General features: G+C 44.7%; 1 protein-coding gene across 6 annotated transcripts in view; it reads right to left on the bottom strand.

Moving 5' to 3' along the window:
- Window positions 1–26,820, bottom strand: part of MYO1B (myosin IB) — a 175,829-nt gene that overhangs the window by 123,353 nt on the left and 25,656 nt on the right. For 5 of the 6 annotated variants that reach the window (XM_035710833.2, XM_049106459.1, XM_049106461.1 and 2 more), the window contains 2 exons: window positions 21,715–21,858; window positions 1,318–1,433 (listed from right to left, as the gene is read on the bottom strand). In XM_035710833.2, the coding sequence (XP_035566726.1) occupies window positions 1,318–1,433; window positions 21,715–21,849 (251 nt within the window). In that variant the 5' untranslated portion in view covers window positions 21,850–21,858. Of the gene's footprint in view, window positions 1–1,317; window positions 1,434–21,714; window positions 21,859–26,820 lie in introns of those variants that run through there. The other variant, XM_049106463.1, reaches the window with a different exon arrangement.

Below are 26,820 nucleotides of genomic sequence, written 5' to 3'. Positions count from 1 at the left end.
AGCTCCTGCAGGGTTCTAACATCCCTGATCCAAGCATATTACTTTGGGAAGCACAGTTTCAAGGCCTAGAATTTAAAATAAATACTCGGGGATCCCTGGGTGGCTCAGTGGTTTCACACCTGCCTCTGGCCCAGGGCGCAATCCTGGAGTCCCAGGATCGAGTCCCATGTCGGGCTCCCGGCATGGAGACTGCTTCTCCCTCTGCCTGTGTCTTTGCCTCTCTCTCTCTCTCTCTCTCTATCATAAATAAATAAATCTTTTTTAAAAACTTCCTTTAAAAAAAATAAAATAAATACTCAGTCATCAAATAAAGTATTTCAATGACAGGGGCTTAACTACGGGGATAACTTCATAAAACAAATTTCAACATTTTATTTTCCTCCAGGCAAAATGAAACAAGAGGACTTGCAACATCTACTGCTTCTAGAAGAAAACAGAATAATCGAGATCCACTTGACGGGCAAAATATATAGTATTTAAGCTTTTAACAACCACTTTCAGGAATTACTTAAATATTTAGTGCCAAACAGTCCAAAGGTGTCACTGTGTGCTATCTTATCAGGAGAAACATCCAAGACTGTGGTATATATATGCTTTAATTACTAGATTTTTTTTCCTATCAAAATTAATCGAGCCCATAGATCATCTTCAAACATACAGAGAAAGTTCTTTTCTGCTAGACCACACCTAAAACTACAGACTCTGCCACCTTAGCTCAGGGGCCTCCAACCTCGGCGCTACGTAATTATGGTAGGTTGTTATTTACAGGAATTCTTTACACTAACAAGAGACCTTCAGAAAAAATCAAGCAAGTGGCTAGTTTCAGGGAAGTTGAAACCATTGGCCTAATGCACATGTCTGGCAAACACTGTCAATGTCTGTGAAGACCATAAACTGAAGGTATTATTCATTCTTTCTTGCTCAAAAACCATTACGCAACCCAACACTTGGGATCTTTCTTAACCCAACCCACTGAAAATGCTGCTTGGGCTCTTTAAAAGAATAAACAATGTACATTCTTGTTTTATTTGCAAAAATAATTAGCAGCAGCTGCTACTTACAAGAAACTCGTAACAGAACATATTTTACATAGTGAACCCAAATATTTCGGAACTTACAGAGCCTGACGCCAAATGGAGTACCCTGCCTTTTGGAAATTTAAAAGAAGGCACAACAATTAACTTTCACATTCCTTCGTCTAATTTTAAAAAATGACGAAAACATTTTCCCGAGACTCAAAGGAAACAGCTGGACACATCTGTCAACTACACGTCTCTGCAGTGAAAGAGAAACTTACTGCTCTAATACCACACTTACATGTGAGGGCTCAGTTCATAAAAATTTCTATTCCTGTAATCTTCTACTTTCTCTGGTGAATAAATGGGCAACGACCGGTATGGGTTAACGGATATGACCACACTTCCAATGTACGTCTGCAAAAGAAAGAACAAAAAAAAAAGATCCTCATTATCACACAGGATGTATTTTAACAGCTTAAATCTCAGGGTCTCTCAGTTTCATCCTTTTAGAAACAAAACTGGTTCTCCGGCTTGACCATTCCTACTTTTCAGGGACACTTAAGAGCTCTGAAGACAGATGGTCAAAGAAGGTTTCTTCATTTTGCTGATAAATGGAAGGCACAGATGTATACATTGAAAATACCTTTCAAAATAAATCTCTAACTCCTAACTCTGGGAAACAAACTAGGGGGGGGTGGAAGGGGAGGTGGGCGGGGGGTGGGGGTGACTGGGTGACGGGCACTGAGGGGGGCACTTGATGGGATGAGCACTGGGTGCTATTCTATATGTTGGCAAATTGAACACAAATAAAAAATAAATTTATAAAAAAAAAAAAAAACTCTAATACTCAGTTGTAGGACTTGGATATGTGACCTCTATATGGCATCAATCCATTTGTGTTAATTATGACAATGTGAATAAATTGTTAAGTTCCTTAAAATTCTTATCTTAAAAAAAATAAATAAATCTCTAGATTAACGTGTGATCCCGAGTAAGAGTCCTCCACAGTCCTGTCATGCTTGCCAAAATATTTGTCACCAACCACAGCTAATTTTGAGCAACAGCTATGCTGTCCCTTATTCCAGTTAAAACTAGTGTCTCCTCCTCTCCTCTTTATCCTCCACTGTAACTCAGGACTTCCCTCCTCCTGAACCACAGCCATACCTATCAACTAGGGCCTCACTTTCGGGCTGCCCTTGCACAAGCCCATCCACCGATCCTACTGGCTCAGACGGCATGCAGCCCGCTTTGGGGCCATGGTTACCCCTGGGCATTCAAACAACAGACTTCGATAGTCTAGCTCACACACTGCAACATCAGAATTTAAAGATACTTTTTATTTTATTTTTTTTTTAGATTTATTTATTTATTTATGATAGACAGAGAGAGAGAGAGAGAGAGAGAGAGAGGCAGAGACACAGGCAGAGGGAGAAGCAGGCTCCATGCAGGGAGCCCTATGCGGGACTCAATCCCAGGACTCCAGGATCGCACCCCGGGGCCAAAGGCAGGTGCCAAACCGCTGAGCCACCCAGGGATCCCCTAAATGTACTTTTTAAACGAGAGTACATTTAATGTCAAATTTAAATTTAATGTGGAATTTAAATGTATTTTGGGGATCCCTGGGTGGCGCAGCGGTTTAGCGCCTGCCTTTGTCCCAGGGCGCGATCCTGGAGACCCGGGATCGAGTCCCACGTCGGTCTCCCGGTGCATGGAGCCTGCTTCTCCCCCTGCCTGTGTCTCTGCCTCTTTCTCTCCCTCTCTCTCTCTCTCTCTCTCTCTATCATAAATAAATAAAAATTTATTTAAAAAAATAAATGTATTTTGGAGGGAATCAATACTGTATTTTAGGAGTCCTCATCCCTCTCATACTACAAACTGCCCTATTATTAATCATCTCTTCCATTTTGATCTGGATTCCCGGCAGCAGGAGTAGTTTGGTTCAGTTCGTTCTGTACAGAGACCAGCACAAAGCCACGAGCAAGAGTCACGGAACTGGAACTCATTTTACCGGCTTCATTTTTCCTTTCAGTTTCAACATCATGGGCCTGGGGGCGGGTGGGGAGGTGGGGGATGAAGACACTAACAAAAATATGTAAGTAATAAAATTATTTTAAGAAAAAAGGTAAAAGAAAAAAAGGGGGAAAAAGTCAGCTCTAACTTCCCCCATCTTTCCAATGTCATGTAACAGAAGGTGGCATTTTCAGAGCAACCGATTTTTCTGGTATTGCCACCACTGGATTCAAGATTGTCAGCTCTTTGCATAAATTGAACAGAACAGAAAACAGAACAGTATGAATGTTCTGATTTCTTTCTGTCAAAGATCACAATTATTTGAATTATTAAAGACTTCTCCCCCAACCCAGAAAACTAAACAGGTCATTTCTACATATACTTTTTTTATCCTCTCAAGCACAGACAAGACCACTGTGGTGAAAGAAAACTGTTCCCACGCAGTTTTCTACATTTATTTCTGACATTCTATCACTAAGAATGATTAATCTGGCCTGACAAGAGAGGACTCCCAAGTTTTCTAACTTTTCCCATTTTCAAGCAGGTTTCTTCACACTCCAACCTACCTAGCGAGTAGATGGGAGATGCTGGAGACTGGGTGAGTGTCTCAATCGCTTCTAACTAATATACTAGAATTATTGGGTGGCTCCGCGGTTTAGCGTCTCCTTCAGCCCAGGGCGTGACCCCAGGGGTCCCGGGATCAAGTCCCGCATCGGGCTCCCTGCATGGAGCCTGCTTCTCCCTCTGCCTGTGTCTCTGCCTCTCTTGCTCTCTGTGTCTCTCATGAATAAATAAATACAATCTTTAGAGAAAAAAAAAAGAATTATTAGCTACACTGGTAGATACGAAAATGTAATGACTGATTATTCTTTTAATATCTGTTGATTAAAAGAGTGGCCTTCTTCCGTAGAAAAATACATGACTCTCCTTTTTTTTTTTTTTTTTTTTTTTTTTTTAGGTAGTTTCTAGAACACAATGATTGAAACAGATATTTGCTGTTGGCAGACAAACCAATGATCAAGTTGTTCTTTAACACCAAACTTCACGGTGGCTAAATTCTTGATAAAAATCTGCCTCGGTAGCATTCTCAAATAGTGAACAACTCTGCTGCCTCAAACTCAAAATCAAAAGCCACACTACCGGATTACAAGTTTCTCTTTGTGACTTGTGACTTTCATCACACACGGAATTACGTTTGCTTCTTTTCCCCAGCTCTTTCCCTATCACCTCAAAAAGGCGTGGCCCATTAATGATGCCCCATAAATATCTGTTAACCGAATGACTGACATGTCCACGGCCCATCCATCACTAAGAAAGTGACTCTCATATCATTATCCTTCGGTTGAAATATAATAGCAAGTAAACTGTATATAGTGCCTAATATTTTGTTAGACCTATCTGCCACGTGTTGCCACTAAACAAATCTTTAAGCTCTATCCTTCCCCCTCAGGTTCCTACCGTGGGATACTATTTGCAAAGATGGCTAGGACAGTTCCTTCCACTCCTGTAGGCAGACCCCTTTGAAATGTGACTTTGCAAGAATATTTTATTCCTCCAACCCTTCAATTTGGCCTTGTCCATGTAATCTGATCGTCAAATGTCCAATGAGACATTATAAGATGCGACATAAGCAGAGGCTTGAAAAGTACCCGTGGAGGAGGAGCCCCTTTTTGATGGCTGTGGCTGGAAGCCATGACATGAATGAGGTCGCACCACGTGGACGGCCGCGATGTCCTGAGGGGCATGGCCTGACAACCGTCAGACGTACAAGCGAAGCCATTCTAAGCCATCCAGCCCCGGGCAGGCCACCAGATGCCTCAAGTCAGAGGCAGCATGAACCCAGATGGGACCAGCAGAAGGCACGGCAAGCCAGAGTCGGCATACATCGCTATCCCGAAGAACTGTGCACAAGTAAATGCTGGTTGTTTCAGGCCACTCACTTGGGGAGCTGGCAAGTCACCCAGCAACAATCACTGGCACAGCAACATAGCTCAGTGAGTCGGAAGAGGGGCCGAGCGCGCGCTTTACGAATCTAACAAGGAAACAGTAAAAGAAACTGTGCTCTCTCTCCATGTTTCTTTATGCTCATGTTTCGGATACGAATCCTCTGGTCTCGAATTCCTAACTAGGTTTGCCCTCTACCATGACACCTGACCGTTCTGAGTTTCTTCCCTGAACAGTCGATGTGCACTAATAGTCAAAGATTTAAATATTTCCACATTGTGTCAACCGAGTAACTCAAAGCTTCAGTCATAGTCCTCCTCGCTCAGGCTCGAGAGAATTCCCGCAGCCGCTGACTGGCTGGGTGGAGTTTACAGTTCTACTGGGTAGGCCACTACCCATTCTACGTTCAGGTAACTGCAGCACCAGATTACACCTCCTTCCGCGGGATCCAGGACGATACTGACCAGACAGTCCATGTTTACATCAACAAACGTTTGCACTTACACATGATATACATCATCATCATCATTATTATTTTCTTCACAAGCAACCGTGTATTATTATAGTTGGGTATCTTCTTATCGCGCCATGCTATCAACGAACCCACGAAGTAGCCACTGCCATTAAGGGGTTGGAGATAAGACACAGAGTTGCTTAAAGTCCGGAATGTACATGAAAGGGCTGTGTGTCCTTTTTATTCTGAATATGCCCAGTTGAAAAAAAAAATAATAAAAAATTTTAAAAAAAGCTTATAAAAATTTTACAAAAGGGAACAACAAACAGGATTCATCCCTTGCCGCCCACCCCCCTAACCCCCCACCAAAGAGTTCCACTCACTCACTTGACTGGAAATAAGAAGTAGATGTGTCCTGTGTCGAGCACTCTGGAGCTCAGACGGCGCCAGGACCAGCAGCGCCCACAGAGAGGCCTCCAGAGGCTTAGTTCATCTCCCAGCAGGCCACTTAGGTGACGGGGCTCACAATCCAACCTTGTTGCTGTACCCCAAAGAACTCAGAGGAACGCCTACTAGAATCCAGAGGATGTTTTTCCCATTAAGCTAATTACACTGAAAGGGACTCCTTCCACATGATGGCCAAGACTCTCTACCAATGAGGTTCTATCTACCTTCTCCAACAGGGACAGGCTTGGCTCTCATTACCCTCATAGGTCTGTATGTATTTGCTCGATGATGTACTTAATGTACTCGGTGTAACCAGCCTCCTAACCACCTTGGCCACTTCCTGGCTCACCACCTCCATGCTCCCACCCCTGGGCACCCCCAAGTACTCAGGCGATGACACGGAAAAGCCCCCTTTAGTCCCACTGCCCTGTGGGACCAGGAGAGGAAAAGGATGTGGAGGGGTGAGGAGGGGAAGGTATGGGGAGAGGGAAGTGGAGCAAGGGGGAGGGAACAGGGTGGAAAAAAAGAGAAAGAGGACAAGCTCTACCTTTTTGCAAATGGCACATTTGATTAGCAACTTTATCTTTCACTTCTCAAGGGCAGACATTAAATCAAGAATGTACAAACATTCCTAAGTCAAAACAATCTCCGTCTTCATATTTCAGATATCTGTAGCATTCCAGAGCAGATGCCTTGTGAATAACCAAGTAATACTTGAGTGTTCCTATTGTGATCACAGTGAAGACTGAAGTCTTTCCTGGAGGAGGTGCCTCCAGCAGTTCAGAAACGAGAAGAAAAGCCCCTGATACATACCACCCAAAGACCAGGCGTTCGCATCTTTTAAAGTCTCCCCAGTTGTGGCTCAGTCCCCTTCAGCTCAGGTCATGATCCTGGGGTCCTGGGATGGAGCCCTGGGTCGGGCTCCCTGCTCAGGGGGGACGTCTGCTTCTCTCTCTGGCCCGTGCCCCCCACCCGGCCCCAGCTTGGGCTTTCTCTTGCTATCTCTCTCTTTCAAATAGATAAATAAAATCTTAAAAAAAAAAAAAAAAAACTGTTTTTTTTTAAGTCTCCGCAGATAAAGTCACATGTAACCAGAGGTGAAAACCACCACTTGTGGTCTTCACCTTCAAGACCCACAAAACCGTGTTTCATTCTCAATGGCAATAACCATAACGGTGTCACTGTTGACCTGTCTTCTGACTCACCTCTTTAAATATGCCTCTGTAATTAATTCTGTAAACATTTCAAAAAGGAGAGAAAATCCTCCTAGGATTTTGCTTACTTTCACTTTAGCCACATCTCTAATAAACTTGGCACATGGTATCTCATCTCAGCACATACAGAGAAACAGCAGCGACGTGTCTGAATTGGGGCCCTCCTGCAGCCGTGTATTTCAAATGTTTGACTCATTGTAAGAAATTTTCATCACAATGAAGTACGTGTGTATATTTACATACACATACACACATATATATGAAAACAAGACTTTCACAAAACCCTAAATACTCTTACCATGTGTGATAGACTGATGGGATTTGTTCAATTCTATTCGTTACAAACTTTTTTAAAACTGCTGGTCCTAACCCATCAAATGGCTTCCATCACCCATTAATTAGTAAGTTGAAACTTGTAGTTTAAAAAATACTGCTACAGAGCACTTCCTAACCTTTTTTGTTGTTGTTGTAGATCCCAGTGAAAGCTATAAAACTTCTCCCTAGAAAAAAAACACGTATAATAAGCACGTAAAAGTTCACATACAGTTGATACACCAGGTTAAGAAGTCCTCCTACCCTAAAGGAAGAAAGGATGGCCACAAATGTTAAAAGGAAAAGAGAGGGAAAGAGAAGCAAAGAAAGAAAGAAAAGGAGTAGGAAAAATATCAAAATAATTTGATCAAAATATCAAAATATCAAAATAATTTTGAAAGCCTAAAAATGAAGAGCTGGTTAGGCCCAGCCCAACTGGCGCCGGGTGCTTTTTCACGTCGCACCGTGTTAGGACACAGCAGGACGACGGATCGAAGGCTGAAACGAGGGCAGTATCTTGGTTTTGACAACAAGGCTTTACACAATACGTTTAGGAAAGACGTCTAACCAAAGTAACTTTTCCCAAGTTACATAACGAAGCACAGTGTGGATGTTTTTCGAGTCTCAATTATGTGGAACTGTACACACGTTCCTCCTCGATGCTGCATGAACGGAGCATTGCGAACACACACAGGAAAGTCAGGACAGTTTTACATCTTTCATATCAGTGTTCTTCCCGGGGCAACATTAAGATCCTGAGAAGCCCTAAATTCTAAGAGTTTACATTTCAATTCGCCATATGAAACTGAAAATAAAATTGTACCTAAACCATAACATGCACATATGGAAATCCTACAATGACTCGTTCTCACCATCAGGGCGACTCTGATGATTCTTTTCAGTATGAAATTTCTTCCAAAATATGCTTTTAAAGTCTCTGCTTTGCTGGGGCTCTAACGAGGCACCCCATCTGCCTACCTACCAGCTTCCTTATTTTCTTCAGAACGAATTTCAGTTATTTACCATCTCCACAGTTCCTTGAAAACTCATCCCCAAACCTATTAAATTGCTGGCACAGGGGCTCCCGGGCGGCCCAGTCGGTTCACAGTCTGTGTTCAGCTCAGGTTGTGACCTCAGGGTGCTGGGACCCAGCCCCGAGTCGGGCTCCCTGCTTGGTGGAGGGTAGGGGGAGGCTGCTTCTCTTTATCCCTCTCCCTCTGCCCCTACCCCCCATCTGTGCTCACTCTTGCACTTTTTTATTCTCAATAAAATCTAAAAAAAAAAAAAAAGAGAGAGAGAGAGACAGAAAAGTGCTGGCATAACATATGATGCACTGAAACACCTTTTTACTAAGCTTCTCCTCGATCTCCATGAGATGGACGTGACTTCTCCGTCTTAATGTCCGTAGCACGGAGCACAGTGAAGGTAAGCGGCACGGCCACATCACAGGAGGAGGAGCCAAGACGAGGAGCCAAGGGTCCACTGTCTTTGCATCAGAGCACACAATCCATGCTATTTGTTAGGCTTGCGAAGCTCAGGGGACAGTGGCCAAGCAGAATGCCTGATCATAGAAACCCGTGTCGCCCGATGCCTCTCCAGGGCACCGTCACCTCCACACGCTGGAGGGCCCCGCGTGGGCACGAGCCTCCCTGGACGGGAGTGCTGAGACCCTGATGCCACCAGGGATAGACACAACAGGCAGAGGAGGAAACGATCTCGTTACAGGGGACACCGTTCACGGCAAGGGAGAGGATTTGATTTTTAGTGTTTGTCCCAGTGCGCAGAGCTTGTGCCTGCGTCGTGAGGAAGCGCGGGACGCTGTGTAATAATCATCCTTCGGCGTCCGAGAACCTGCCAGGAGAGCGCCAAGGCGAGGGCGAGGTTTCATGCAGCGTCTTACTGAAGCGGACCGTGGAGCCTAAAACGGCCCCAAGGAAGGACCAGGGAACGCGGAGGACGCGTCCAAACCCCGGGCTCCCGGGCCGTCGCTCCAAGCCGCCTCCACCTGCCGTGACAGCAGCCCCCACGAGGGCGGCTCGGGCCCAGGGGAAACCTGGCCGGGACAACCTCACGCCCGGCCACGGAGGAAGCCAGCGGCGCGGTACCAGGTGCCTTCGGTGGGCCCTCGGGTCCCCGCGGTGGGCCCGGCGCCTGTGCTGCCAGCGGCCCGGGCTGGGGGACGCGACGACCCACAATGTACGACCGCGGAGCCAGCGGCCACCAACAGGTGAAGTCAGGTTCAAGGGATCCCCGGTTAGATGAGTGGTTAGTGCTCTCACTGCCTGGGCGGGCGGGCTCTGGGCCTCCAGGAGGGCACGGCCGGCGACACCGGGAAGGCGACCCCGACACCGGGAAGTCGGCGCTCCCGGAGAGGGCGCGGGACAACTCGGGCTCTGGGCGACGCTGCGCTGCACTCCTATTTTCAGATTTGACTAAGACACTTGGATCCTTCAAAACACATTTTTTTTCAAGATTTTATTTTATTTTTTTAATAATAAATTTATTTTTTATTGGTGTTCAATTTGCCAACATACAGAATAACCCCCAGTGCTCATCCCGTCAAGTGCCCCCCTCGGTGCCCGCCACCCAGTCACCCCCACCCCCGCCCTCCTCCCCTTCCACCCCCTAGTCCGTTTCCCCGAGTTAGGAGTCTTCATGTCTGTCTCCCTTTCTGGTATTTCCCACCCATTTCTTCTCCCTTCCCCTCAAGATTTTATTTATTTATTTCACACACACAGAGAGAGAGAGAGAGAGCGAGAGCGCACGCAGGGGGAGCAGCAGAGGAAGCGGGAGTAAGAGCAGGCTCCCCGCCGTGCAGGGGACCCAATGCAGGGCTTGATCCCAGGACCCTGGATCATGACCCAAGCCAGAGGCAGAGACGCTTAACAGACTGAGCCACCCCGGCGTCCCCCCGACAACGTTTTAAGTGCGAATGGCCGAGACTCAGGACGGTTATGGGCACGCCCAGGGTCAGCGCAGCGCCGTTCCCCACAGCGAAGGGCCGGAGCTGCCCAAGTGCCCAGGACGCGGGGACAGGGGAACAGCACGATGTCCACAGAGGCAATGAGATACGGTCCTAAAAAGGAAGACGGGGCACAAAGGCCCGCCCACCTCTATTTCAAAGACGGGAATGAGACGCTGTGCCTAGAGCCAAGACCTCCCGTGAGTAAGAGCCACAAAACAAGACCAGGAGCAGCTGCAGGGAGCCTCCAATGTCGGGGAGGACACCGAGGCCATCCAGCCTGAGAGCAGCTCAGCGGAGTCGGCGTGTGTACCCCGCCCCCCACCCTCTAATAGATAAATAATCTTTAAAAACGGGGACATGGGCAGCTCCGGTGGCTCAGCAGTTTAGCGCCGCCTGCAGCCCAGGGCGCGATCCTGGAGACCCTGGATCGAGTCCCGCGTCGGGCTCCCCGCATGGAGCCTGCTTCTCCCTCTGCCTGTGTCTCTGCCTCTCTCTCTCTCTCTCTCTCTCTCTGTGTCTCTCATGAATAAATAAATAAAATATTAAAAAAAAAAAAAACAGGGACACGTGGTGGCTCAGTTGGTTAAGCGTCTGACTCTTGGTTCCGCCTCAGGTCACGATCTCAGGGTCGTGAGACGGAGCCCCGCGCGAGGCCCCACAGAGTGGGGAGTGGGCCAGGGGTTCTCCTCTGCCCCCGTGCACACACTCACATGCTCGCTCATGCTCACTCTCTCTAATAAATAAAACTTTAAGAAAAAAAAAAGTCTGGGGGCAACCCTGGTGGCTCAGCGGTTTAGCGCCGCCTTCGGCCCAGGGTCTGATCCTGGAGTCCCGGGATCGAGTCCCATGTCGGGCTCCCTGCATGGAGCCTGCTTCTCCCTCTGCCTGTGTCTCTGCCTCTCTCTCTCTCTCTCTCTCATGAATAAATAAATAAAATCTTTAAAAAAAAAAAAAAAAAAAAAAAAAAAGTCTGTGCGTGGGGTGAGGAGGTTAGATGCTGAGACAGGCTGACTTAAGTGCTCTGGAGCTCTTCACTCAGATTCTATGTCATCCAGAATTTCATGCTTCTAATGCATTTGAAATACTGTGTAAACCTTGGTTCCAAGTTATCTGGCTAAGTTTTTCAGTTTTGTGTGACCCTGGGTAATACACTTAACCTCTCCAAACCCCTGTTTGCTCATCAGGCCAAGGAGGAGGACACGGTTTCCTTCCTGGTCTCATTCTGAGGATTCAATGAGATTCTGCGTTAAAGCATGAAACACAGCACCTGGCACACGGCGAGTGGCCCATAATACGACCCTCGTGATAATAGAAACCCACAGCTTGGCCCTGCTGGCACCAGCTGGTCCTTGTAAATGGCCAAGTCAGGACTCGAAAGCCTATGACCTCACTAATACGTCAGCAAAACTCATAAAGGAGCCCTGCAGTGCCCAAGTCTTACAGAATGGTCTTTGTATATAGGGACTTGAAGGGTTCTCAGATGAGCACACGAGGCACATCTTAACAAAACTAATATTAAAAGCCCAGGATCCCGAGAAAGTGATTATACAAGACAAGCTGATGTCTTGTCATTTCTTCAGAAATGACAACACGCTATTCACTTCGTGAGGAGGAATTTACCCTCTTCTTGGGTCTCAGATCCTGGGAATCGGATCACAAGACATCAAGACCTTATGTGCCACAGTGCTTTTAATTAGACATTTGTAAGATTTCCCAGATTCCCTCAAAGAGGACGTTTGTCTTACTTGTTTTCTTAAAATCACGGTTTGGTCTAGCAAACACTTTGCTTTTTTTTTTTTTTTTTTTTTTTTTTTTTTAGATACAGTTCAAAATTGTGAAAAACCGCCTGAGTGAAAAAATTATAAATGTAAGGTCAATAACCAGTGTAGCCCACCTACTATCTGGGTCTTCTGGCCAACACAGCCTCATTCGTGTGTGTACCTCGTACCTCGCATACCCAGTCTAAGAACATATTTGTGATAGACATGGAAGATATATATAACTCATACTAATAATAGCCTATTTTCACAGAGGAAGAAACTGAAGGCATTCAAAGGTCTTAAAAACTTGCCCAAGGTTTGACCATTAGAGGTGGAGATAGTTTCATACCAAACTCTACACCAAAGTCTATGGCGTTAAACAGAGATTTGGTCAGACTCTTTCAGCTGCTCAGCACAGAGATGCTGTGAAGTTACATCAAGTACTGAGTTTTACTGTACTAACCGCTCAAGAACCCCTCAGCAAAACCTATCACCAAGCTACGAGAAAACCTGGGACCCAAGAGTGAGCATGGGTGCAAGGTGGCCTTACACCAAGGCCAACACAAGTTGGGGAAGGCTTCCTGTCCAGCGCCACTACCAATGTGCCCATTCCCTGCTCACGTTTCTGCTTCTTCTGAGCCTCCTACTACTGGTTTTCTCACTTTCTACTCCATAGCCGTTCTACGTCAAAGATGCTAATTCATAGTTTCTGCCTTGCCACGTGGCCCATCCTGGCCTTACAACGTCATGACTACCAGCATCTGCTTTCATGGATATTTCATTTTTTCCATATTTCTCGATTCAAAGTGTGAGGGAAGAAATGAGCCCTGTCCATATCTCTGCTGTGCCATAAGTCATTGTCCTTAGATCGGGAGCCCACATAGGCCAGGAGTCACAGAAACCATGGCTACCAAGGGAGGCCAGCAAGCTGGTCAGACATGGTCCAAGGCCTGACTAAACTACCATCATATTATAATCCTTTATTCCTGTGCTGCCAGTCATTTCAGACTATAAATTAAAGAACTATATATGAGTCCTATGCCACGCTAAAATACTGGCTAAAAATATCACCTCGGGCGGCCTTTATTTTAGAGCACTGCAACATAATACTATATTATCTTTGTTGAGATAAACTATAATGAGACAAGTATTTCCAAATATGCATTGTTCTCCGGACCTAATAAAACTCTCTTAACTAAGGTACAGAGTGGGCCTGTGTTATAGGTGCACTACTAGCTGAAAATAGTATTTATGGCTAATTGGGGTGGTAAATCCAACAAAAAAGAAATCTGTTTGATGAATAGCAAAGAGGAAGGGAGGTAGGGAAAAGGAGGGGGAAGAGAGTAGGAGGCAGGGAGGAAAAGAAAGAGTTGGGGGAGGACAGAAAGAGAGAAATGGTTATTACAAGGAAATCTCAGGGCCCGAAACCTTGAAGAAAAGTCATTTTGGGTTACCAAGTTTTTCAGATGGTCATAGCACCTGCCAGGTACTCCACGCCTACTATGTGCCAGGCAGGTACCAAGCTAAGAGGCCCCTTAACCTCCATCACGACTCAACAAGATAAGCATCATGAAACCCATTGTGTGGATGAGAAAACTGACTCTCAACTACTCATAATGGTAGCAGTGGTTGTGAGTGGCCAACCTTAGGTCTATGTGCCAAAGGCCTGTGCCTTTTCCAACGTGTCACATTGCATTTCAGCCTCCACCCCCCACCCCCAAAACATGGAATCGAAATAGCCTCTCTGCAGAAATTAGGATCGCCATTAATACAGATCTGTGCTATAGATATAACAGCAGAAATAGATCGGGGGGGGGGGCAGGGAGGGGCTGAATTGGTCACGCGACCGGCCACATGTCCCCTGTGCTGATTAGCTTCTCCTCTACTTCGTGCTCATAAAGGTGAAAGACTACATACAGCTGTCCATCTCCTCCATCCACTGAACATGATGAAAAACAATCTCCTCCCAAGACCTTCTCCCACCTTCCAGAGGGGGAAACATCATCCCAACACTCACGATTGCTTTTCTTTGACTAGTGAGCTCCTAAGCCTTTAGAACTGAACACACACACCCCCCACACTAGTCACCCTAGTTCATGGCACTGCACTGTTGACTGCTAACTCAACATGTGGCAAGAATGCTGATTATCATTTCAATTATGTGTCCGGATTGCTGAGGCTGCCTGGTTCCAAAGCTGTAATTCCTCAATAGCACACTTAATTATTTGGAAGAGCACGCTGCAGACAGTGAATACTCATGTCAGTGCTATCACTGAGCGCTCAGAGCAACCGTGTACAGTCAACAGGACTAGTATTAAGAGCATGAACTCTGGAGCCGGGCTTCCTGGATGTGAATCCCAGCTTTATCACGTACTTGCCCTGTGACCCTGGACAACTTACTTAGTCTTTCTGAGCCTCAGCTTCCTTATAGTAAAATGAAGATAATTTAAAAACCTACAATGCGTAGGACTTTAGTAAAAATTAAATGAACAAATACATGCAAAGCTTAGAATAGCACACGGTACCAATCAGGCTTAATAAATGTTAGTTGTTACCATTTATCATTTTATTAATAAATGGTGTCTAAGGAGTTAGAGCACTTGCCTTAGGTCTCACAGACAGTAAGTGGCAGAGCCAGGACCAGTAACCACTAAATTGCCATCCAAAGATGACACCACTGCAGATCTGAGGTCAGGCCTTAATTTCCTCCAAATCAAACTTCAAATATGGCTCTGCCCAAAACATTTAAATTAATATATTCTAAGTATTATACGAACGTGCCTGCATGACGAGCCCACTCGCTAAGCTTGGTAAATAACAGATAGAGATTGCCCATTTTCCAAGGTCTAAGAGGAAGAAAATTTTCCAATCACCAAAGGTTTTAATAGCGCCTAGGCAGGTTGAAACTGGGGAGTTATCACCAAAAATGATTATTTGGAAAAATGTTATTAAAACTGTCCAAGAGAGATTATGCTCAGAAATTAGACACAACATTTCTCTTCAGCCTTGCGATTGCTTTTCACCAGCTTTATCCAGCCTTCTGACGAGGTCTCGGCTCCAAACACCGAAGCTACACTCTGGGAAACAAACACTATGTATTCCTCACGTCTCCTGAAAGGTCCACCTTCTCAGTGAGCCCGAGAGGCAGTCTGCTCGTGGTGAATCACTAGTACACTACCAAGTCTAGGTGTTTCATGTCACCAGGTCAGGGAATCTCTCTCCTTCCCCTACTTGGTCTAGCTGGGATGGGCAGTGACAGTAAACATGGTTCTTTTTCTTCGCTCAAACATTTATACATTTTGGATTTTCTGGATAAAGACCCATCCTCTTCCTACTTCCAACTCCAGAAAAAAAAATCTGAACTGAAAAAAAAAAATCTGAACTGTTCATGAAGCTAACATAATCTGGAAAATGATCATGTTATTTTCTTTCACTCTCTTAACTACTATTACTTCTAAAAATGAGACTGGGTACTGGGCTGAGAAAATCACATTTTCAGGTTATGCGTGCCTGGGCCATCTGATTTTTTCCAAAAGCATTTGTTACCTTTGTAGTTTGAAAAAAAAAAAAAAAAAAGACTTTTTAAAGCAAATTTTAAAAAGAAAAAAAGATAGGAGACTGTCCGGGTAGCAGGAATGACATTAACTGGATGTCTGAACACCAGTCCTGCTCTTGGCCAACATCCCCATGAGCCTGGAAAAAGACCAAGCCTCCCATGAGTCTGGAGACCTAGCCGAACCCCCAATGACAGCTTGGTAAAACCCTTGGCAGAGGACCCAGGTAAGCCATGTCCAAACACCTGATCCACAGAGAAATAAGGAGATTAAAAAAAATGCATGTTATTACAAGTTGCAAAGTTTGGGGTAAATCTGTTATGCAGCAATAGAAGACTAATATGTCATTGATGCCAAATTCCCAGGAATGTATCTATACCCATTATATAATGGAAAGTGTTTTTGAAACTTTAAGTATATAAATGTTAGCTACTATTATTCATTTGCTTTGCACTATTTTAAACCAAACAGATTGTGCACTTATAGTTGCATAACTTTGATAAAAGCATCTGATTCCCTCCTTATGGGGATCCTAATTCTAGTACTAACTGCTAAAAATTAAGACAATTTTTACTAGACTTTCAAAGCAGTCGCTTTCATATCTACAATTAGTTTAACTTAAGATCCTAAAATTGGACTAATTCGGCCCTCTCTATGTGGATGATCCCCAACCTAACAATTCAGATAGAAAACAAACTAAATCGACTTGTCAGCACCAAAAATACTTCTTGTCAGAAAACAGACACCTCGGTTCTTTAGTTTCCAAATCTGCCCTGGGCCTTGCTCTTGCCCAAATTGCAGCTTTCCTGTTCCCGAACAGAGCCACAGTCCTGACCAGTCACCCTAAAAACAGAATCCCGTCTGGGTGGGTCTCCTGCAGTACGATCCACATGCAATCCTGCCACCATTCCGTCTGGCCGAGGGGTGGGGTGGGGAGGCCGGAAGAAGGTCTGACAAAGGCGGAATGAATACAGAAGAGCAGGGCTCAGTCGTGTCACAACCAACCATTTCCCAACACTGACCCCACACACACTGCTAGACTGAAAGGCACGTCCTGCAACTTGTCCCACCCGGAACCACCGCCAAGAGGGAGGAATAAAAGCAAACAGAGTCTCTGACCCTCCATGTCACCCCATCAGGTCAACATTCCCTCTATCTACTCTCACCTGATCCTCCTCCATGTTCAACCGAACAGCTCTTCCTGCAAAGATCACATCGTCTGGAACTGCCCCGGGTTTAGAGACTCTCTGCCTGGCCACAAATAGGATGACGAACCAACTCAGGGCTTCGGTGCGTTAATCCACCTCAGAGCAAAATGGGATATTCCTCGTGCACTTGAGTATCTCTCATAAAAGCATCTGATTCTATCTTTACAGGGATCCCAATCCTAGTACTAACTGCTAAAAATTAAGAGAGTCTTTACTAGACTTTCAAAGCAGTCTCAGTCACAACTGGTTTAGCTTAAGATCCTAAAATTAAACTGATTTAATATCAGTCCCTCCATATCTGGATGATCCGTGATCTGACAATTCAGATAGGAAACAAACTAAATGTCCTTGTCAGTACCAAAAATACTTATTACTCTAAAGGTTGCAAGGAACATATTCGACAAAAACAAACCCATAGGCATTGCAGAACAGAAATAAAACCGTATTACTTTGGAAGCAAATATTTCAACAGAATTTCTCTGAAGTGGATGGACTTCAACTATGTTTCCAGTCCCTGCGGCACCTGGTTACTCTTCTTGCCATTAGAAGTTCTTCAGAAGGAAGTCCGAGAAGCATGCCTTTGGGTGCACCTGAAGTTTACACCTCAAATGATAAATGCTTCCCATGGGGCACACCCTCTAGGTATCAACATCCATAAAGCCACTTCATCACAAACTCCCTACCCAGCATGTGATGGGTTTACAGCAGTGACCTCATCAGCATTAATTTCTCCTTCTTTCTCTCCTTTTCCTAACATGTTAATCAATATACCTGGTTGGATATTCACCCACTTACATACATCCATCTACTCTGGAAGAAAACTGACCCTATCCCAATCCTGGGGTTGGACATCAGTTTCTTAAGCCACCCAGTTCATTCTGGTCCCCAGGCCACAGTCAGTGGTTCAGGGGTATGCGATGAATCAATTGGTCTACCCAGAGCTTCCAGTTTATTATGACAGGATCACAAGGAATTCTACTTCCAAAGTCAGCTGGCTAGAGATCCAGAAAATCACTAACGGTTATGAATGCTCTGGAAAGTTGATAACTCATTATCTAGAGGCAAACCAGTCCCCTTGTGAGGGCTCTGTGAAGGCAGGGACTATTTCTTCAGATCCTGAGGGTATGGAGGCAAGTGGATAGATGGCAGGATGGAAGAAGAGGGCCCCCGACCCTGAGCAGTGTCCTTCACAAAGGACACTGCCAAGTCTCTAGGGATAGCCAGGATTCACAAGTCCATGCCAAGGTCCTTCCATTCACTGGTCCCCTTATCAACCATGGCTTCTGGTTTGTTCACGTGATGGATCATCGTAGACTATTGTCCACTTTTGCAGGATAAAACTCTGAGACTACAAAAGAGATTTTCAAAAAAAAACCTGCACTTTCATTGTCTGGGAAAGAATTTAAAAACAAGGTGAAGTACTAAAAAACTGCATGGCCTCTGGCATCAGGCTAAATAATTCCACAGCAACCTATGAACAAAACCAAAGCAGGAATATTATCAGAAGAAGAGCCAGGAGCAGATTTCTCAAGGGTGGTATACAGGACATAGGGGGTTGCAGAGGTGTAGTAATCAAATTTATTGCGCGGTATTTTTTTTTTTAATTACCAAAAACAATACATGTGGGATGCCTGAGTGGCTCAGTGGTCAAGCGTCTGCCTTTGGCTCAGGGCATGATCCCGGGGTCCCGGGATCAAGTTCCACATCAGGCTCCCTGCATGGAGCCTGCTTCTCCCTCTGCCTTTGTCTCAGCCTCTCTCTGTGTATCTCTCATGAATAAATAAATAAAATCTTTAAAAAAAAAAAATGCTTGACTCAATGAGTTCTAGAATACAGAGATCTAAAAGAGTAGCCCTTCCCTGTCCCCATATCTCATTCCACTGTGCTGTGGTGCCTAAAGTTAGCATGCCTTTCTCTACGTGCACACAAGTATACGAACACATGTGCACATCCATAAATCCCCATTAAAAAAAGGATCATACTATACACACCGCTATATAACTTTTTATTTTATTTTCTTTTTTTTTTGCTTAAGGTAGAGAATGCCCAACCCTCCAGTATGTTGCAAGTACGTTTAGTTACAAAATGAAGGCACACATCTCACGAAAATGTGAGCCCTAACGTACCTTGGAAAACATTAATTGATATGAATACCTGGAAGCAGAAAGCAATTTCATGCTTTTGTTTTTGTTATACCAGAAAGAGCATTCCTCAAATGGTGAGAAAATAAAATTATGTAGGGCTGAAACCCAGACATTTCGTCTGCTGAAGACTCATGAACATTAACATTTGGCATTTTGTTAGAAAGGGGATTGTTTTATTTTAATGGGCACAAAAAATCAGGTACGTGAATGCATGTAATGTGCTGCTCTCCAGCCTATTTTCAATCCCTTGAAAAGTGATCCGTGCTTCTTAGAGCCAAAAAGAAAAACGATCAGCAACGTTACTTACGATAGAACTGAGTCTTCCTATCTCCATCTCAAAGACCAATGTTTAAAAGTCTGTCTTTTATTTGATATCAGACCACACTTTCAATGAAAGCTGCAGAGCCGTACAGTTTTCCCACCTGAAAGCCGAGCTGCTCCGCTCTGCGCGAAGGTAACACCAGGCCTCACTGCCAAACCAGACGCCACCTCCTCCCTGCCCTGCAGCAGCATTTTATACCTTTTCCATTTGAATCAACATTTTATGTAACTACATCCCTGACCTGAGGATCTGGTTATTAAACTAATATTCCAAAAGCAGTATCCACATATCTCAAGTGACTGTCAACCTCCCCTACTTCCAGCAGCACAAATCAAGAAAGAGAAAAAGTTCAAGTTCCAGATGATCACTACCATTTCCTTAAGAAATTAATTACCCTGGGTCCAACTTCTTGACTTTGGCTCAGGTCATAATCTCAGGGTCATGAGACTGAGCCCCTTGTTGGACTCCATGTGGGGCGTGGAGCCTGCTTAAGATTCTCTCTCTCAATATCAGAAAGGGAGGGATCCCTGGATGGCGCAGCGGTTTGGCGCCTGCCTTTGGCCCAGGGCGCGATCCTGGAGACCCGGGATCGAATCCCACATCAGGCTCCCGGTGCATGGAACCTGCTTCTCCCTCTGCCTATGTCTCTGCCTCTCTCTCTCTCTCTGTGTGACTATCATAAATAAATAAATAAATAAATAAATAAATAAATAAATAAATAAATAAAAGGGGAGACAGAACATGAGAGACTCCTAACTCTGGGAAACGAACTGGGGGGGGGGTAGAAGGGGAGGTGGGTGGAGGGTGGGGGTGACTGGGTGACGGGCACTGAGTGGGGGCACTTGATGGGATGAGCACTGGATGTTATTCTATATGTTGGCAAATTGAACACCAATTAAAAATAAATTTATAAAAAAAATAAAGATTCTCTCCCTTGTCCTCAGCCCCTACCCCCTCTAAAAAAAGAAATTAATTATCCAAAGTCATCCTTGAAACATAATTGGCTAACTGGAAAGGAAAACTGTACATGGTATAAAATAATACAGATTTGCCTATCATTTTTTAAATATATTTGTTCCACAAAAGTAATAATTGATCATACTTGCATCAGTTACAAAGCTCTCTATTTATTTATTTATATTTCCTTGTGCTGGGGAACTGAGGGGGAAGAAGTAAGAGAAGGAGACAAACCATGAGAGACTCTTGACTCCGGGAAACAAACAAGGGGTAGTGGAAGGGGCGGCGGGCAGGGGGACGGGGTGACTGGGTGATGGGCACTGAGGGGGGGCACTGGACACGATGAGCACGGGGTGTTATGCTATATGTTGGCAAATTGGATTTAAATTTAAAAAAATAAATATATTTCTTCCTACTGTTCCCACATTGACAGACAGAAAAATATTCAGCTTGTCCCAATAATCCAACTCATCTCCAAACAAGGATACACCATAAAAAGGTGGGGGAAAGCACTCAGGAGTGAGGAGGCTGAATCTAGTAAAATGACTTCCGCCCACCGCATCCAGTTTCCTTCTCAGCAGCTGGGACAGGGAATCAGCGCCCCATTTTCTTGGTTTAGTTAACAACACACCTCTACCTGAAGAGATGCAAACGTCAGGGCTTTACGCAAATTCCTAAAAAGCTGCCTATGAATGTATTCTTTACTCCTTACATGTATTTAAGGAATACATAGTTAGACTAACAATGTGAAATCCTTTATAAAGAATTTTTACAACATAAACATTCTCCCAATATCATTTATCTTTATATGTTTTCATTTTTGTGTATGACACTATACTTCCATGTAGAGGGACAGGACCAGCCCCAAATCTCCAGGGAGCAAACCTATATTCTTACCTGATAATCTACTTCTGTCTCTACTGAGGACAAATGTCAACAAGGTTCATGTCTCTTTTGACAGGTCACTGCCTTGCATTTTAACGAGTAGCTTCTCGGAGGTTAGATATGGGGACAGGGAAGGGCTACTCATTGAGTCAATGAGTTCTAATTTTATGAAGGCATCCAAGAAGATGCCCCTAATTTTAAAACTCCTCCTGAATACCTGTTCCTCACAGGATAGGAACTCAGCATTCTCCTTGCTTTACAATGCCTCCAACACCCAGGCAAGGCTCTGCACGCGGTCGGCACTCTACAAACACCGTGTGAAAAACAGACTCACTCGACTAATCGGTATTACTCATGTGCCTAATGAGCTAACACAAAACTCTTCCTGAGAGCATACACAAGTAGCTCTGGACTCTGATAAACAAATAGAAAAAAGAAGAGTCTGGAGAAGAGAAGCCAGCTCTCTGCCACAAAACATTAAAGTCTAAACCCCACGGGTGGCCTTTGGGGTATACTCACATATATTTCATTATGGTCAAAGCGCTTCTTGAGGTTATTGATGAAGGTGTCCTCATTGAGAGGCTCTAGGAGAACCATATCTCCAACCCCAATCATATTGTCCAGAAGTGACGTTTTCACCTCCATTTTGGCCATTGTCTCTTCCTATAGGAAAGAGGGGGGAAAAGGGAACATTTAAATGGGCAAAATTATTTCAGATGAGCTTCTAGTACCACTGGAGAAGTGCAATGGCAGGCGTTTCCAATGGCACTCCTCTGCCTCTCGAACGCAGTACCCTCCCCTCCCCACAACCTCCATCAGAAGCCCCTGACACAGCCGCAGCCACTGCAAAGCCGCTAGAAGCCCCAGATGCTCAAACCTCCCTCCCAGTCCATCATTCCAGGCTAAGTCCACCTACAGAAGGAGCCACTGGGAAACCACAGTCTCTGTTTTCTTTTCTTTTCTTTTTTTTTTTTAAGTGAAGTAGAGCTGACATACAGTATTATATTAGTTGCAGGTGTACAACACAGTGATTCAACATGTACATACGTCATGAAATGCCCACCACAAGGTTCCTACAATATTATTATAAAGTCATGGTATTACGGACTATATTCCTTACGTTGTATTTTTCATCCTCATGACTTTTTTATTTTGTAAGTGGAAGTTTACGCCTTTTTACACCATCCTCTCTCCCCAGACAGAGGTTGCAAAACTCTAGCAAGAGAAACCAACCATATCTTTCCACCAGCCCTTGCATATCAAGGTCAGACTTGAACCTGTATGGACTTGCTTCCCGTAAGATGGCATCTCAGTACTCCATGATGAAATTCAGAATGTATTACCCCAGGAAATAATGGTCTTAAGATGATATTAGTACTTGAGTACTGGCTACACATCAAACACCATTATCAAGAATTTTACATGCATTCATTCATTTAATCTTCACAAAAACTCTATGAGGTAGTTACTGGTATCGTTATCCCCATTTTACGATAAGGAAGCTCAGAGCCATAAGCAATTTTGCTCATGATTACTTAAAAGTGCATTATATTTTGTGTTAAAGAACTCAATCACCACTTCTAACACTGCACCTCTGGGGGGAAATTTCATTCTAGGCATCAACACTGACTCATAAAGGAACACAACCCAGTTGTAAATCAGAGGTTGCCCATATAACCTGCCAAGACTCACCTCAATGTTCTCCATTCTCATCCCAACAGACACATCACTACGACAGCAAAAACCAAATGAACATGCAATAAATAGACCAGAAATACTACAGTTTCCCTCCAGCTCAGTCTGAAAGCCTACCAGGTGGAAACACTACAAAGGCAGCATCCTACCCTCACCACTGATGTGAAAGGTGCAGCCCCAAAGTGGGAGGTCAACTCTCCACGCCCTCAAATGCAATCCTTGTCAAGACTACGAAAATTCCTTCGAATATACAAACATAGGAAATGAGGGTGTGCTTTATGTTACTTTTTCTAATATAACCAGGATGTACATCCACATTCTTCTGAGACATTCCCTCTAAATGCTTCCAATCAGAAGTCAATTTTGTATACTTTCAGTACACTAACACTAAAGACTACTCCAGGATATCAATAAATACTCATATATATTCATGTCCCTAATATTGAGGAAAAAGTACATTTAGTTCTTCTCATCAAGGAGCCATCCAGGCATATTACATCTTACACAAAGGTTGGTCTGCTTGTGTAGGATAACAATTTAAATAAACGTCTTCTATTCTAGTCTAGAACATCTAGTAGGTATCCTAGAGGCAAAGGAAATTATATTTACTTGGGCAATTTTCGAGAGAACGGGGAAGGGGTGAGAATTATATAATTCTTTATTACAAATAACTATGATTTATATGAATCCACAAACACATCCTTTATTTCTGACCCTATTAGAAAAAAAATTTTAAGTGTGCACTGAAAACCCAAAATAGAAAGATGAGAAGAAGCAGAAAGGAAAGGCCTCTCATAAACAAAGACAACCCACTAAGGAAGCATTTTAACATTCAAAAGAAGAAAACAGAGTTACCGTTTCTGTTAATATGTACTTTTTTTATTTCATGCACACTACACCTAGAATAAATAATCCTGGGTATTACTAAAACCCAACAATAGAATGGTTTCATGCATTTTGAACGAGGCCAGACTCTGTTTTAAAACAAATAGGTGGGAGAGGGGGCTCCTGCCACTCTCCAGGAGACGCAGTAGGAGCCGGGGAGAGCCTCTGGCCTCGCGCCAAGTCCATAGAAAGACGTGCACAGGAATAGGAACGTGAGTGCCCAACCTTTGTTGCAATAAATTAACATTTAAATCAAATCTCAAGTTCTCAGACTCATGAAATGCCAAAAGCACTCTAGCTGCGATGCATTACATATAATTTGGCAGATGAGGGAAGATGGTTTAGGGATTAAGGGGGAAGTCAACCTGAGAAGGGTTTCAAAAATAACCACCTCAAACCAGCAATTTAAGCAGAGGCTGAAAGGGAACTCTCTGCCCCGGGGGCTGTGTATAAAGTCTATTTATGGAAAGACAAGGACTTTGCTGCAGGTAACAATAATTAAGCAATCTTTCTCTGTAATTAAAACTGCTTTACCACCATTTCAAATACAAGTTTCAGGCAGGTTTGTATGGGTTCTAATTTTTACACTTCTATCCCAACTTCACAGCCCAAAGCGGTGGAGAGGACAAAACAAATCTGAGCTACAGGGAATTGGTAAAAGTGAAAAATTCTGAAAACACAACTTTTGCAAATCAGAACACAACAATAAAGTATGTCAGCTACAAAGGCGATACCAACATTCGTTTAGTTACTCAAGCACAGTTTCGTTCCTCTTCCGGATTCTTGCGTTTTTGTCTTTTTTAGCACCTAAGAACTTTGGGGTGGGAAACAGCGACACCCCCCTCCCCTCATTCGCCGGGTAAAAATGGACACGGAGAAGATTGGCATGGAGGCGCCTTCCTCGCATCCTACCGATGGACTGATCGCCCTACTGTGACTACTGGGTCCAGCCTCGGTTTGGTTCAGAATCACTAACTCAAGGTTGCCATAAACTATCAGAGGAAGTCACATGGGAGAGTTTGATGAGCACGGACGTAAAGCACCGAGGATACATCTCGGTGTATCCGAAACCCACGGAAACCCATGTTCTTCTAAGGAAGTCAGCTGTATCCCAAGTGCCAGGAACGTAGTACATCATCTAGACTAAGCCAACCGACACATTTCCATCTTCCAGCCACTGTAACTGATTCAGGGCTGGTCATCTAACCTCAGGCTTTGGTTTGCTCTATCAGGACAAAGGTTCTATCCACCTCTGGGGGCACAATTTACAGATGTGACACGTGGAACTGCCATGGCCATGGCCATGGTCGGCTTTCGTGGAGGGGGGTAGCAACACATTAACAACATCCTGAGGAGGATGGCAACACATGGAAGAAAGCAGGGCCAAAAAACCCAAAGAAACAAAACTGAGAATTAGTGCAGGAGCCCTAATGACATCACACGCCTCTAGATCAAATTGCAATTGAAACCTGATCCACAGCTCTTAAATCTACACACACACACACACACACACACACACACACACACACACGGAGGCCAATTAATTATCCATATTGTCTAAGCTGCTGGAGCTGGATCTTCTATTATTTGCAACAGAAAACATCTTACCTATTAGACGAAGCTGGTACGAGGAAGTGGGATGTCAGAAGTGACACACTAAGGAGCTTGGATTGGCTGAGCTAAGGCCAGAGGATGGAGGGCATGAGGACCTACCATCTTGGACCGGCAAGATGATCAGCTCGGATATCAGAGATAGCAAACAAGTGATTCCAACCACGGCTGCTAGTGCCTTACGACTTGGACCTTGTGCCTCCAACTTTACAGAATTCAAGAGAAATGCAGATGCTAGATTATATTTTGGCTACTTCCTAAGGATCTACAAGAAAAAGATAGGCCTGCTGTGAAACTGGCCTGTCTGAAAGCCAGAGCGGGGAATATATGGTGCTGCTAAACAGAGTCACTCTGGCTGGAGGCAGGAAATGCAGAGGAAATGTGACTCGACCTGAGCACCAGGTAGGTCACCTCTATGACCTGAGGAAGGGACAGCACTCCCACCATGAAGATGCAGCACAAGAGAGGCATCACCCACACTACTGCTTCTTACGCCTCCTAACTATTCCCAGGTGGATTCTATCAAACCAAGACCTAAGCTACTGCGCGGATCATCCAAGGCTAGATGCCACTGCCAGGAGAGAAGTCCTAGGTTCAAAACCTTGGGAGTTGGCAATATTTCTGATTTTGGCTACTAGTCCATGGAATCAAATAAATCCTAAAAACACTTTTAAGGAACCCCTGCTGCCACAGAAGCCTGGCTGAAAGGACTTATCAAAGACTCAACCCTTAAGACAATGAACCCCAAGACCTCCAACTCCTAAGAGCCACAATAACACACCACTAGCGCACTGCAGCCCCTGCCCAAGCGATGTTCCCCAATGCTCATCTCAAATGCGGCCATGGAAGACAGTGGACAAAGGAGATCTTCTCCAAAAATAGGGCCTCTGAAGAGGGTTCGGATACGCTCTCAGCCATACAGAGAAGAGCCGTACATAACATGCTGACTGGGGCGTCTTATTTTCATAAGCGTAAGGATGGTAAGAAAGGTGTAGGTGAATGTTGGGCAAAGGGGAGAGCCATTGCTGACATTCTCTTTTCCAAGGGACACTATCCAGTACCCAGTCCTACTCCTATTTGTACTTAATCTCCCTTTTAGGGAGTCCCCAGTTACCTCCAGATGACAAGCCATCTAGGGAGAAGTAGCACCTAGTTCCCACTGCAGAATTCAGAGGAGACAGATCTGCTCTCTCCACCCCTGGGAACACAGCTCATGCACAATCACATCGTCCTGGGACTGGGAGTCCTGGGTGATGGGGAAAGCTGGGGAACAGCTGGGGTGACACTCCTCACTCACGGCCCCAACAGCTGCAGCATGAAGACCAGGAGGTCCCTGTGCCGTGGCTTCTGCTCTGGATCCTCCTGCCCAGCCCTCCAGCCTTTCTTTGCTTCCCGCCTGTCTTCCAAGCCTGAATCCTTCCCTGGCCTTCCAGC

This window comes from Canis lupus, chromosome 37, assembly GCF_003254725.2.
Source record: "Canis lupus dingo isolate Sandy chromosome 37, ASM325472v2, whole genome shotgun sequence".
NCBI classification, from domain to species: Eukaryota; Metazoa; Chordata; class Mammalia; order Carnivora; family Canidae; genus Canis; species Canis lupus.
Note: the sequence above shows the minus strand (reverse complement) of the source record. Positions and strands in the feature narration are given on the sequence as shown.